The following is a 15154-nucleotide window of genomic DNA, read 5'->3' on the forward strand; positions in this document are numbered from 1 at the left end:
TGTCCCACGCACTTCACTTTGTGTGGTGCCTTTGGTTATTTCCACAATTACAATAACAAAGCTTTCTTGATTTTGTCCCCATAAATGCTCTAGTAGGGGTCACAAATTATGGTACACAACACGCTCCCATTGCACATATATAAGAAGGAATTAGAAGCAGTTTACACGAACTTACAGCACTCGTTGAACTCTAATATTACGGAGTATCTACGGGATCGGATGGGGCATGCGACGCCGGAGCCTCAGCTCAAACCACTAGATCTACACAGATACCGACCCGCCCCACCACCAGCCACGCGCCCCGCCCACCCGCTCGCTGGCCGCCCCACCCCCGCCTCCTCGTTTCTGAGTTGTGTGTGATTACCTATCATACAGCATACCTCCCATCCCATAAAGCACCTTTCTGCATGCAGGGGCGTCGATCCGTGTTCATGATTATGATGGGTGGGGGGGGGGGTGGGGGGGGGGTGGGGGGGGGGGAGGGCAAAACTTCAATAATCTCTATTTGATTTCTACAATTTACAGGACAAAACATTACTCTCGAGATGTGAATTTTCTTCAATTTGTCTCCCTCTACTCCCTCTCAGAGGAAGACAAATTGAAGAAAACTCACACCTCAACCTTCACCCCTCCTAGGCCTATAGGGCGTATTCTCTTGCTATAAAATCACTCTTGAATGTGGGTCCGGGAATTCCGGAAAGGGGAGGGGGTGCAAAATTTAAAAAAAGAAAAGTAAAGGCGACGCACACGCCCCCTTTCATTTTTCCTTTTATTTCTTTTATTTTAACAAAAATAAGTCAACTTTAAAAAAAAAAATGGTGGGTGACCTGAAAAATATATAGCTTACATTTATAATTAGGCCTACACAGACTTGAACATGCAGCAACCCAAACACACACACGCACACACATACACACACAAAAAAGAAAAAAAAATCTACCTGCCCTCCTAATCGCCCATCCCCCTCCCCCACCCCTTCCCCCACCCCCCCCCCACCCCACCCCCATGCAGTACTTGGGTCCCCGCTCACATCCCAATATTCCCACACAGGATAGTGCAAACATTTTTCCTCTAGAATTGCCAACTTCTTTTTCTCTTCCATATTTTCCTTTAGGGCCTAATTTTCTTCTGAATTATGTTGAAAGATGGTAAAATGCCTGTACGTGTATTTCTTGACTGAAAAATTATGTATTGCAGCAAAATAATCAAAAGACATGTGTGCGAGGGAGTATCCCCCCTCCCTCTCCCACACGGGGATATTTTGCATTTTTAGACCTACAAATTCGGCGATGGGGCATTCTTTTGGTTGAATATTTTTTATTTGTTTTCTTTGGGAAAAAGTCAGAAAAATCACTATTCAGGGAGAGTGTATCTCTGCTCTTATGTACGGTCATCACTTGCACTTCGTACTTAAGTCTGGGGGGGGAGGGGGGAGGGGGGGAGGGGGGGGGGTGGCGGGGGCTCCGTCGCGTGGGAGTGGATATACCCTCGGGGATACCGCCTCCCACATGACGGAGCTTTTGCATTTTTAAGAATTGAAATAAAATGATCTGATCAATACTATAAGGCTCTGTTTGGGAAAAATGCGGAAATTGTTAATCCCGGCCCCATGGTCAGTGTACTAAGTCTGTGGCGGGTGATCCGAGCAAGTGAATGTCTGGTATCCCCCTCCCATTCGAGGGGGCTTTTTCATTTTTAGGCTTGAAATTCAACTATCTTCACTATGGCGCAATAAATACTTATGATGGATTAGGCCTTTCTGGAAGTCTGTCAATCAGATAAGCACAGTAGTCTGTTGAGGAAGACCAAGAAGGCGGAAGGATATGGGAGGTATATCCCCAAACACCAGGGGATCTTTGCATTTTTATGATTGCAATTCAACTATCTAGTGCACATTTTTTCTTGGAATATTTGGCAATCCCCGAAGTGTAACGATAGCCATTTATGCATGGAGGGAGCCGAGCGGAGGGACCAAAATAAGGGAGGGCGTGGGAGATGGGAGGGGGTACACGACAACCCCTCCCATGCCGTTCGAGAGCTTTTGCACTTTAGAATTGAATTGAAATACGGGGAAAATATGCCGAACTTTTGACGGAATATTTGGGAATTTTGTCAATCAAAAAAGTGTATATATAGGCCTTCTATATAAGTCTACGGAGAGGAGCCGGAAGGGGAAGGGATAATATTGGAAGGGGTTCCATCCCCCATCCCATATATAGACTAGTGAACTTTTGCATTTTTAGAATTGAGGTAACAGAATTGGTGCACACTTTTGATGAAATAGGGCCCATTCAGAAATTTGTCAATCTCAAAAGTGTACCTACTATAATACTGTAATGGGTCTACGGAAATCAAGCGGGCCCGGAAGGGAATGGAGGAGAACCGGGCCGGGGGGGGGGGGGGTGGGGACAAATGGAAGCGGCTTTCTCCCTCCCATACTGACGGAACTATTGCATTGTTAGAATTAAAGTGAGAGATTTGCTGTACACTTTTGATGAAGGGCCCCCTCCGGAATTTTCAGTCCCCAAAGTGCATGTCCATGGAAAGGGACCAAGCGAAGGAGGGTGCGTGTGTGGGGTTCATTTTCAGAAATGAAATTCAACGATCTGGTGCACACTTATGGGGGGTAAATATTTGTACATTTAATTTTCTATCAAAAAAAAACACAACAAAACAAAACAAACCCAAACAAAGAAAAAAAAAGAAAAAAAAAGAAGAAGAATCTTCCACAACTCGGGAATTATTATAAGTGATCTGTTTGCACCCCCCCCCCCCGGATCGACGCCCTTGCTTCCTCACATACCAAGGAGGTTCAACTAGAGCTCAGTTCCAACTGGCTAATTAACTATAGTTATTCAAACAGACATTTCCTAGATACACCAAAGAATTGCGTATCTAGGTCCATTAGTGTCGTCGATGATTGGATCCAATGGTGATGTTGCCGTCTTTAATTGAGATTCTTTTGAACTGTATATGTCGGGCATGATATTTTGCTTGTTTATTCATTATTGATATAAAATTTCGTGAAACATATTTTATGAAACATACACTAAAGCAAAAGTCAATCATGTCTAGAAATATGTGCAAAGTGTCAGTGAGACTGACTGGTGTGAAAGTGTTATGGCAGACCCTACCCTCCTGAAAAAAAAAAAAAAAAAAAAAAAAAAAAACGATTTCATCACTTTCAAAACGGATGGAATAATCTGCAAGTACATGTATATGTAGTTCTTTATGTCTGTGTCTTCATGTCAGATGTATAAGGCCTAGTGCTGGGACATGCCGAGTCGAGTAATTTTGATTTTTATTTCGTCAATTTTTTTTTTTTTTGCTTAATTTCTATTCGCACATTTCCGAACCTTTGCCATCAAGATATGTATCGCTCATCTTGTAAAAAAGGCATAACCAATAACCATAAAAAAATAACATTATAACTCCTTAACCCTAAATCGGCCGCGAGGGGTACCGTACTAGAACATCCTAACTGCATATATTTTGTTCACATTGGTGATATTATCTTCTCTTTCATTATTCGACTGGTCTCAAACAAGCTGGCATGTCGAATAGAAACCTATCCGTGAAATTTCAACGAGGAATTATCCTATACTCTATCCGATGACAAACGTCGGTCAGTAATTTTTTTTAAAGCAATATATTCAATTCAATTCAATTCAATTCAATTCAATTCAATTCATTCATTTCATTTCATTTCATTTCATTTCATTTCATTTCATTTCATTTCATTTCATTTCAATTCAATTCAATTCAATTCAATTCAATTCAATTCAATTCAATTCATTATTACGCACCCAAGTTCAACATTTCATAACAGTATTCGGGTTTTCCACATTAATTAATACATCGCTCACTGCGTCGCCAACGTACCCGATTTCAACGTACTGCTCGTGCTCAGTTCATCGTGATCTCATCATCATCACACGTACACAGACGTAAGACTCGCTAGTAGAGATAACGACGTGTATAAGAAGTGTCATAAAGACATTGTCAGTAGGCCTAGCTGGAGGTAACCTTATTTTGCGTAAGTCAGTGTACTCTTCTTTATCGCGTATATTTCTTTGCATAGTGTTATGTAAACGTGTAAGGATTTCTAAAACTCCATTTTCGTAATTTTGAGTCATTTGTTGTACAGCTTTGCTCCAGGTTTACAGTAGATAGGAACTCTGATACATACGACGAAAGCTATTTTAGGCGAAGTCATAATATTCGTTCAGTCCCATGCATTGTAAATGGTGCCTGTAATTTGCAATTCAAGATCGCAGTTATTTTTGTTCATCTTCAAATCGTCCTCTTCTAACTCTTCTTTCGATCTTTCTCTTCTTCTGACTCTTCGTATTCTTCATCTTCCTCTTTTCTTCCTTTTCTTTTCCATTCTTCTTCTTCTGTCTTAATGACTCTTCTAAGTTCTTTCCTCCTCATCCTCTTCTAGAAAATTCTGATTTTTCTTTTTCTGAGATGCGTGTGGCACATCACTTGTAGCTTGACATCCCTGTTGGGGGATACATGTATGCTGGATTTTTTCCACTTCTTAATGCTATTGTAACTGTTTACTTGTTTGATAGAAAATATGATTTTCACATATTTATGAACAAACAAGACGAGTTATCTTATTCTCTGCCTGTGCTCGTCGTGGTGCGTTGGAAACTGAGAAAGCTTATCACAAAGCCAACAACTCTGAAATTGTACCATATTTGTGGGTGAACTCGGCCCCTTGTAATGTGGTCGTGAGTGAGGGGCCAAGTCAAGTTTACTCGTTAGGCCAAGTTTACCCACGAATACGGTATTTTCTTTCTGAAAATGGAACACCAGCTAAAGAAGGGAAATTTCAATGATGCCCCAATTCTTGTCATGTTTGAATGAAATAATGTCTGTGAAGATTGGACAACCTGTATATGTACCATAGATTGGAATGTTTAATTGCAGATGATGAACAATACATAACAAATACTCAGAACTGTTAAATACATGTATGTATAAAGTTTTTCCAGCTATTACAGACATTATTCCATTCAAATGTGGCAAACTGCTTGTTAATCTGAATGTTTATGGGATTTGTTTGTGGAGTCAAAAGGGGCCTGAGCTTTCGATCCTTGCCTCTGACGAAGATTCTGCTAGGATCGAAAGCTCAGGCCCCTTTGACTCCATTTTACTTCATTGGCTCGCCTTCATTGGATAAGCAGTTTTCAGCAGCTTTTTTTGCTACTGGATTTGCTTGTGATCACAATTCCAAATGGTACTGAAGACAACTACAGAAATTATCACAAGATAAATTTTGCCATTGTTTACAAGAGCAGTCTTCGATCTTATGCTATCTGTTTGATTTTTACTATGAAGACATTTTACAATTGTAGCTTCCCTTGTCTTTTCTTTGAGCAGTCTTCCAACATGTGTGTGTGTGTGTGTGTTTTTTTTTTTCTTTTGGTAGATAAATCTTGTTTTTGTTATGAAATCTATACTGGTATTCTTTTGTCCATGCTGTGTAGGAATTTATTAAGAGAAGTCTGAAGGAAGTCGGGACTCTATTCAGTAATGCCACCTATTCCCGAAAGGCAGTACATTCCCAAGTGCAGCAGATAGAAGGGATACATGTGTCTGTGGGGGCAGTAGACCAGTGTGCGAATCAAAGAGTTTTATTCAAGTGTCGGCACACTCCAGTGATGTCGGCGGGCTCACTGCGGAGCCAACTGAATCTCGCTCTTCAGAACGTCATACCCGGACTCCAGACGATGGACGCTCCCCCGGAAGTGGATGGAGCAAACGCTTCAGAGCAGGACATGGTGGTGATCGATATGCCGGATCCAGATGGGCGCTTCCATCTACCGGGCGGGGGAGGCCGGGGTGGTGGAGCCGGAAGATCAGGAGGAGGAGGTGGAGGAGGAGGAGGAGGATTGCCAATGGGGGAAACAGATCAAGAAGGAGAAAGAGAGGGTGGTAGACAGGGTGGGCGTGGTGGCCTCACAGACACCAACCTAGCCCACTACCTCTCAGAAGGGTGTGCTGAGCTGCTGCTGTTTGGTCTCATCGTTGCTCTCAAGTTGGGTTACGACCATCGTCTCGGTAAGAACCACCTCTGTTTGGCATGCTGTAAAGTAGTTTCTCCAATTTATTGTCCATTGAGTATTAGAATGCATTGCGGTATATTGACTGCACAAGTTAACACTGTTAGAAATAACATTATTGTACCAAATTGGCTGCTGCTTATTCCACCACAATTCAAATTTGCATGACTTCTGTCATTTGATTTCTTCATCACATTTGATTTTTTTTTTTTTATTCAGTTGTGAAAACAAATTGAATGAAAATGAAATGAAGCATATCATAGAAAACAAAGAAATGAAGTACAAGTGTATGTCTAAGGCTATACCATGTAGTATCTTTTTTTTTTTACCCATTTGATCTGTTTGATAGTGCCTAAATCGACAGAATAATATTAAGAGCAATATCTGAATTTTAATATTCTTTCTTACATGTATGCTGGGGGAGGGGAGGGAAAGGGGAAAGGAAATTCCAGTCTTTAGCAACTATCATGTAATAATAATACTCAAAAAGAGGTGAGGATCACCTCTGTTGCTCTTGAGCATTAATACTGGACGAGTCTCTAAGTACATCTTCTTGAGATAGAATTGAAATCATACCAGTATCTTTTTCCGATCTTGACAGAAATGCTTTTTATCTTGCTGTTCATCATTGGTCTGAATCTCAGTTTGTGCGCTATAGATGATTGCTTCCATTAATTGTACAAAATGTTCTCTGTGACATGGCTGTGTGACGTCTTTCCTTGTATCATCACCGTGTTCTATCCGTGTGCAGGTCTAACAGTCTTTCTGGGTCTAATTGGCACATTCCTACATCACAGCGGCAGTGTCAAACGAGAAATTGACCTGAAGGTAAGTGCTTCTGAATCCACACACAGTATGTCAAGAAGCTGTTGAATGATGGGAATAAAGAGCAGCTAGATCATGTCAGTTGTGTTAATAGCTACTGTGATGAATTTTTAAGACAGCTTACTGTATACGCGGAATATTTCGCAAGGTTTTTATTTTTTCTTATTTTGGTCTTCCTGTATGTCTTCATGTGATTCTTTGCTTTTACTTTGTGACTTTGAATGTGAATTTTTTAGTTTAATAAAATCATGATGAATAATAAACATGCAAGAAGTGCATATCACTAGACAGCTGAAGTTGTGTGCAACAACTTCCGTGTAGAACAAAGGTTGTAGCATCACTATTATTGCAAGGTTACTGTGCTTTTGTTACACAAATGAAATATTGTTTCTGCAGAAATTACCTGGCCATTTGGTCAGGTTGTCAATGCCAAGCAAGTAATGGTCAACTGACTCTACTTTGTATGAGCAGTGCTCTTACTGGTACTTGGCTGTAGCAATGTCTGTTTTTCACTTTTCATTTCCTCTCCTACACCAGGAGAAGAGGAGTGTTCCATCGTTACTGTTGAGGCTTGGTCTCCTTGTGGTCAACATCGCCTTCATCTACTACGTACTGGAGGAGCAGCAGCTGTACAAATGGTGAGTTTGTTTGTTTGTTTGTTTGTTTGTTATTTTCATTTTCCATCTGACAAGATGGCTGGATAGCCCATCTTCTGCTGCACTAGTTGGTCTGTGTTTGGCAGACATAATGGCCCACCTGCAAGAGATTCATGGCCCTCTGGTTGAGAAGCGCTGGTCTAGAGTGTATTTCATCAAAAAGAGGTGCATATGGCTGTGGTACATGCCCCCAAACTACCAGTATATCTAGTAATGTAGTAAAAAACATAAATCCTTTCGATCACCATGCTTCTCAAATTATAATAGTACAGTATGTAGTACTTGATGCACAATACTTGACTCAGGCCCTGGCAAGATTTGTGTTACTGTAATACTCTCCCATCCTCTCATTCTGTGTTAGTGAAAACAAAAACAAAAAAATTTTAGCAATAGCATTTTACAACTTATTCAAGGGTTTGTAGTCATCACATGTTTCTTGCATGCCTGATGTTTTTTCCTTTTTTTTTTCTTCCCTTTCTTTAGTTTGATCTTCCTGAATCCAAACATCGAAGAGATGACTCTGTGGGCCGTGCTGTGGTGTGTGGGCATCTCAGACTTTGTCATCAAGTACTCCACACTGTGTCTCAAGTGCCTTGTTACCCTCCTGCCCGCATCAGTACTCAGCTTCAAGAAGAGGGTGAGTACCCCTTTGGGTGTGGTCAAGCTTAAAGATCTAGAACTCCCCTGTGTGATTATAAAGCTTATGGGAAACACTCCTGAGGCATGCACACCATGTGGTTTCTATCTGGACGGATGAATTGCTGTAAAACGAGGAATGTTCGCATGCTTTTTAATTTCGCGAGAGCCAAGATTCGCAAAATTAAAATGCATGTGAAAGTTCTTGTTTACACTGCACACATTGAATGTTAGAGGCAGCTCGCAAAAATTTCATGCTGTGAAAATATCGCGTTTTACAGTATTCTGCACTGAAGATTTGAGGAAAGAATGAATCCTTTGCCATCTTAGGCAAGGCCTTCCAGTTCACAAGATCAGAGTCACCAACAGCTTTGGTATAAAAAAAAAAAGTGAATGGTATATTTCATGTATAGATCTTTACAGGAATGTTTCAAGCAGTTTTTATGCCTCCGCCACGAAGTGGTGCCGGAGGCATTATGTTTTCGGGTTGTCCGTCCGTCCGTCCGTCCGTCCGTCCGTCCGTCCGTCCTTCCGTCCGTCCGTAATGAATTTTGTGGACAAGGTAACTATCAAAACCCGTTGAGGTATCCTAATGAAACTTGGCATGTATGTGTATTAGGGGGTGAAGTTGTGCCTATCAACTTTTGGGTGCACATGCTCAAGGTCAAAGTTCAAAAGGTCAAGGTCAAATACATAAAATTTCACTATTTCCACCATATCTATTGAATGCCTGAAGATATTTTCTTGAAACTTACTGTATACATGTATTACCCAATTAAGATTCTCTGGTGAAAGTTTGGGTCATGAGGTCAAAGGTCAAAGGTCAAAAGGTCAAGGTCAAATACATAAAATTTCACTATTTCCACCATATCTATTGAATGCCTGAAGATATTTTCTTGAAACTTAGTGTATACATGTATTACCCAATTAAGATTCTCTGGTGAAAGTTTGGGTCATGAGGTCAAAGGTCAAAGGTCAAACGGTCAAGTAAAAATATTAAAACTTTTTTTTTCTCCATACCTTGGAAAATTGTTCAAGGTATCTTCATGGAACATAGTATATACATATACTGACTGGAAGTGATTATCTAGAGAATGTAGGGTTCATGGGGTCAAAGGTCAGGGGTGAAAGGTCAAGTGCAACACTTCAAAATTTTACTATTACCCTCCTATCATGCAATGCCAGCAGGGTTATTTTTTTACACTTGGTGTATGCATACATGTGTAACCTAATAGAAATTCTCTGGAAAGTTTTTTTTTTCTTCTTTTTTTGCCTCAAAGGTCAAAAGGTCAAAGATCAAGTGAAAGTGCTGATCTAACTTTTTTCTCCATATCTCGGAAGTGGCTCAAGTTATCTTGAAACTTAGTACATATTATGCATGTTCTACCTGAAAGTGATTATCTTATGAATTTTAGGGTCAAGGGCCAGATGAAAATGGTAACAATTTACTATTCAATTCAGAAATTGCACTTTTTCTCCACACCTGTACCTTGAAAATTACTCAATGCCTAAATGTATGAATGGGTCAAAGTCGAGTTAAAGTCCTTAAATCCCTAGATACATGCTCTCCTATTCATCCAATTAAACCTAGGTCAAGGAAGGTGAACATTCAACACATTTGTGACAAACTTGTCATTTCAATATTTTGCCAATTTTGTGAAAATGTAATCACACATTGTCCACATGTACTATCTAGACCTATTGGGAAAATCATGCATTATGGCGGAGGCATACCAGTCGCCAAAGCGACATTTCTAGTTTAAGTTCTAACTTTTGACAAACATTTCAAACTTTTTCTTCTGGTGAATTGTCTGCATATTGGTGATTCTCAAATTTTGATCCTTTGATTGTTTATAGATTCATCTTCGTGTAATGCTGGTTGCATTTGAAATGATCTTGAATTAAAAGAGCACTGGCTGTTATATCTCTTTTGTCTTTATGTCTATACATGTCTGTATTACCCATCCATCTTTCCATCCATCCATCTATCCATCTATCCATCTATCTGTCTGTCTATCTATCTATATATCTATCTATCTATCTATCTATCTATCTATCTATCTATCTATCTGTCTATCTATCAATCTATCAATATATCTATCTGAATCTCTGTCTATTCATTTTTTTTTTAATTGTCCATCTATTTATTCATCTGTCCATATCTGCATCTGTCTCTTTGCTTCACTCATTTCACCAACTCTTTTTTTGTGTGTTTTTTGTTTTTCCTGCAGGGGAAAGTGTATCTTGCCATTGAGGAGCTGTCCCAGATCTATCGCATGTTACCGCCGTTTCCTCTGTGGCTAGCCTACTTCCTAGATGACAGGGACTCACACTGGATTGTCAGCTATGTCCTAACCTTTGCATATGTTATTTTAAAAGTGAGTATGATCCAGCAGGAAATATTTGATTTATGCAACAATCGGGATGTAAAGGAGAAGTGGAAAAAAGTCTTGTGTGATTTGATTGATTGACGCTTGTGTTTGCATGTATTGAAGAGCAGATGGTGGCATTTGTGCTTGCTGAAATGCTCAAATTATTGCTCCAGAAGAGGCATACATATATTTTTTTTTTGTTTGCTTGTGTATGTGAGTTTGAAGAAGATACTGTGAAATTATATTATATTTGATTCTCAAATTGACACTCAGAAGTGTTCTCCAGTGGAATTTTTAGTCATTGTCCTTATATGAATTGGGATTTTTTTGTGTGTATTCTTTCTCTAAAAGCAGTATGGTTTTGTTTGCATGATATTGTTTTCATGACCACTAGTTAAGACTCATTATATGACAACCAGATCATCTGATTTTCTGCCCTTGTCCATTCCCGTTGCAGGCTTTTACTATTTACAGAAAACAATCAGAAGTGAGAAAAGCTGTGAGGAACATTTTTAGTGAAGTGGTGAGTTCTTACATTTATTGCATTCGGTCCACATTTTTTTCATAGTCATTCCATAACATCTTCCCTTTCTTGCTAGTTGTGTCACAGACATAACTGTATTATGCGGGAAAATATGCACATGGTAAATCACCTAGTTGATGTAACTGTATTTGCAACAAGTTGATTCCAGTAATGTCCAAGCCAGGGTAACAGCAACTTAGAGGAGTCCAGTTTAAACCATAGTTATGTGGCTCAAGCTGAGAATAAATTAATTATCTGTACTTCATGATTATCTCATGACAGTGCATTTGTTTTTCATAGACCATTGACATGTTTCTGGCAGTCAACCAGATTTGTTTGCATAGTTAAACACAGCTTTTATCTTGACATGGTGATCCTCTTGTATGGTAATCCCACTGATTTGTGTGAAATCCTGCTCTTCTTGCGTATGATGCAAAACACAGCAAAAGACCAAACAATTAAACAGTGACAGGAGTTTTGCAGATATGAGAAGAATACCATTCCAGTGCAGTGTGTTTTATCTTTTAACTGACTAAGGAACCTCAATAATCAAGACATAGTAATCAAAACTTGATTTACGTATTTGCTCTTTTTGTATGGTAGTGAACGTTTGTCTTGATTTGTGTGTTTGTGTGTGTTTGCGAAGGTAACTTTTTAATGGTGTTAATGATTAAGAAAAGACTAAAATTATGGTAAACATGAAATGAAAATTATGATTTGTAACCTGTTAAATGAAGAAAATAAAATAGAACTCCTGAAATGATATCCTGTGCAGCATTATCCATCTTTAGATTACTATACTTGTTCTCTGCATGATTTTTGCAGCTTTGTGTCACTGTGGTCAGTGCCGAAGGAAATGTGAGGAATTTATGTTGTAAAATCTATATCTAAAAAGAATTTAAGTTACGTTCATGAAATACATATTTATAACCAAAACTTCTGTCGGAACCCTTAGTAGCCACTGGTCTACATATATTTCTCACTTCTCCATAGCATTGATCCAGATGTTTCGGCGCTTGATGTTGAGTACCACAATATGAACGTCAAATGCTTTCAAATGCTTCAAAAAGCTGTCACGATAAACGTAATCCATTTCTTCCACTTTTGTTCTCTCTCAACCAGCAATACGGTACTACCCCCTCACAGGACCAGATGAGGAGAGTTGGAGAGGCTTGTCCCATCTGCCAAGACACCTTCCAGGAACCAATCCAGCTCGCTTGCAAAGTAAGAGTCAAACTATTATTGAGTGAAAAAAAAAAATCAACATGTATAGCTTATGAATGGGTATGAAACCAAACTATCGGAGCAAGGATCATAATGCAAAAGAAAAAAAAATATAAAAAAAAAACCAGAGAGATGTGAATTCTGTATGCAATTAGAGTATATGCTTGTCTGAAATTTAGTAGTCTTGGATACAATTTAAATGTCTGCATGAAAGTACTCTCACCGGGGATAATGCAAGAAATTAATTCCATGAGTGGTTTTATCCATAAAACTGGGGATGACTGCAGGTGAAACATCAAGGTTCCATTTCGTAAAAGATGTTAGGATAACATCATTTCCATGGCACTTGCCATCTCAGCAAGTGTTGGTAGCAACTTTTCATAAAATGGGGTTTAGAAGGTCAATACCAAACAGTGGTGGGCTGATGATCAGGGGACTCCCCCCCCCCCCCCCCCCCCAAGTTGTCTTTTCTTTTCTTGTCAAATGCTTTCAAATGCCTTCAGACTTGCATTACTGCCTGTCATTTATTGATAATTAGATTGGCCTACTCTATGTGCATATACCAGTCCCTATCATAACATTTTGCAATATTTCAATTTCAGTAGTTTTAAAAGAATATCAAATGCTATATATACTCCATTGAAGATGACCTGTAAAGGGAATAAGAATCATGATGTTGGCCATGTTCTTGTCAAACAGCAGATAGTTAGTATCAAGGATATACATGTAGATGGATTCTCTTTCCACCTCTCTGGTCAATATTATTTTTCAAATGTGAGAGAGGTTGCTAGGCTTATGCAGATACTGATGGAAAGAATTCATGAGTAATAAAGAAATTCTCCAACTCTTAAAAGTTGCATGCTCATGTGGTACACCTTGCTCGTACTGCCTTTTCCTCTTTCTTCCAGCACATCTTCTGCGAGGACTGTGTGGCGCTGTGGTTCGACCGCGAGAGGACGTGCCCGATGTGCCGCGCCCAAATCGCCTCGGCGCCCACGTGGCGCGACGGCTCCACCGCCATGTCCATCCAGCTCTTCTGAAGCGGAACTCCTCGCAATCGATGCCAAGAAATCAGCAGCTACTTACATGCTCATGTGGAAGGGGCAATTCTTTTTCCTCCTTTTCTGTCTTTTCCAAGAAAGACATTGAGCGACATGTAGCAAATTTGTTGCTATGGAGATGTTGACTGCAGTCAACCCTTCCAATTAGGCGTGCTGTTGCAAGAGTAGCATCCACTAACTGGCAGATTGTTTGGGCTGTCACCAAGGCTCTGCTTTTGCAGTCCACTTCAGACTACTACTTTCTCCAAAAAAACAGCTGTGGTAATTGCTTCCTTGTAATATTCCACGTGTGTGTGATTGATTGAAGCTGTGATGATGGACTACTTATACCGTACAATCAACGTCTCGCCACATGCACCGAGGGGTTCCAGCAGCACACTGGTGTGACGCCATCCAGACGCCATCCAATCAACCAGAGAAGAGTGTTAATAATTCTTAGACTGCACACAGTGAAATCACTAGATGAGGTGATGAAAAATAAGGATGTAGATTAACACTCTTATGCCCATATTTAAAGTGACAATGAGGTTTAAAGGGATAATACAGGATCGGTGGAGATGAGAATTGGGCTTTTAACTTTTTGCGAGATACCAAGAACACACTTATGACGTAGTACAGAACATACCATCTTAAGAGGAATTCAGTTCGTTTGATGAAGGTCAGGTTTGGAATGGTTGAAACATCCAAAAACAAAGTAAAACAAAGCGATTGTAATAAAGTGAGGGTCCCACACTTCATTAGAATCGCTCTTTTTTGGATGTCTCAGCCATTTCAGGACCGGTAGACGTTCAAGTAGACATTGAATTCCTCATAGAATTACATGCTCTTTCATATTTCATAGAGGTTTCTCATTATCGTACCAAAAAATGGTAGAAACCTGAAATTAGGTGACAACCAAAACTATACAATCCCTTTAACAGAAGTTACAATTAAACTCTTTGCAGACATGCTGAAATAATATGCTCGATGCGTCTTAAAAGATAAATACGAATACATAGCTATATAAAGATATTATATATGATATAGATATTTTTCCAGCAGTGTTTCTCTTTGTTTCCTATTTTCCGTTCAAGTTGATTTACTTTATGCATTTTCCTGTGAAGTAGCCCTGTCTAACTTGTGAATATGTATCCAGTAACCATACATGCTATGAACTGAAAGATCTGTGTCATATGTAGCAGTTTCTTATCACCAGATCCAGTCACAGAGTAGAGAGAAATCTTAATCTCATTCACTTCTCGATGGCTTTGTGGCAACGTCAGTGATGCGTTTACGTGGGCTTCCATTCAGCAGACAGCACCGTTGCCCTCATTCATGAAATATTAGTGGCATATGCTTTCTAGGCATAACATGAAGCCATTAATCTACTTGACGTCCTACACACTGATAATGTACAAGTTTCCATGATGGCGAAGTTGGAAAGCCTAAATTTGGATACTCCCTGCATTCATCCCCAGGGAGAAATGAGAAAGATACCTATCTGTTGACTTGCATTACCATCAAACATGAAGTATTCGACCAATGTAACTTCATTATTGCACCTCTCAGATCTGTGTATATCAACACCAAATGGTAAGCATGCATAGCATAGAAAAAGAGAAAACAGTTATTTAAAAATGGAAATTGGTCAAGCTTAGCACCTCATGTCTGTATCAGTTGATGTTTTCCTCTCAAACTGCTCTGTTAAGCAAGTTTCCAGATTCTTATATTTCACGTCGCTTCCTTTGCATTCCTTTTGTGTCAATGTGGAAACACACTAGACGTTTGCACTGAAACCTGGTAT

General features: G+C 39.6%; 1 protein-coding gene across 1 annotated transcript; it reads left to right on the plus strand.

Moving 5' to 3' along the window:
• The first annotated feature begins 5504 nt into the window (after nt 1–5504).
• LOC140226883 (E3 ubiquitin-protein ligase RNFT2-like) lies at nt 5505–14225 on the plus strand. Its single transcript, XM_072307311.1, has 8 exons — nt 5505–6072; nt 6826–6902; nt 7437–7537; nt 8039–8192; nt 10423–10569; nt 11021–11086; nt 12209–12310; nt 13219–14225. Exons 1-8 carry the CDS (start codon nt 5673–5675, stop codon nt 13348–13350), a joined length of 1179 nt encoding a protein of 392 aa, XP_072163412.1. The 5' UTR covers nt 5505–5672; the 3' UTR covers nt 13351–14225.
• The last annotated feature ends 929 nt before the right edge of the window (nt 14226–15154 follow it).

Source organism: Diadema setosum, chromosome 4 (assembly GCF_964275005.1).
Source record: "Diadema setosum chromosome 4, eeDiaSeto1, whole genome shotgun sequence".
Taxonomy (NCBI): Eukaryota; Metazoa; Echinodermata; class Echinoidea; order Diadematoida; family Diadematidae; genus Diadema; species Diadema setosum.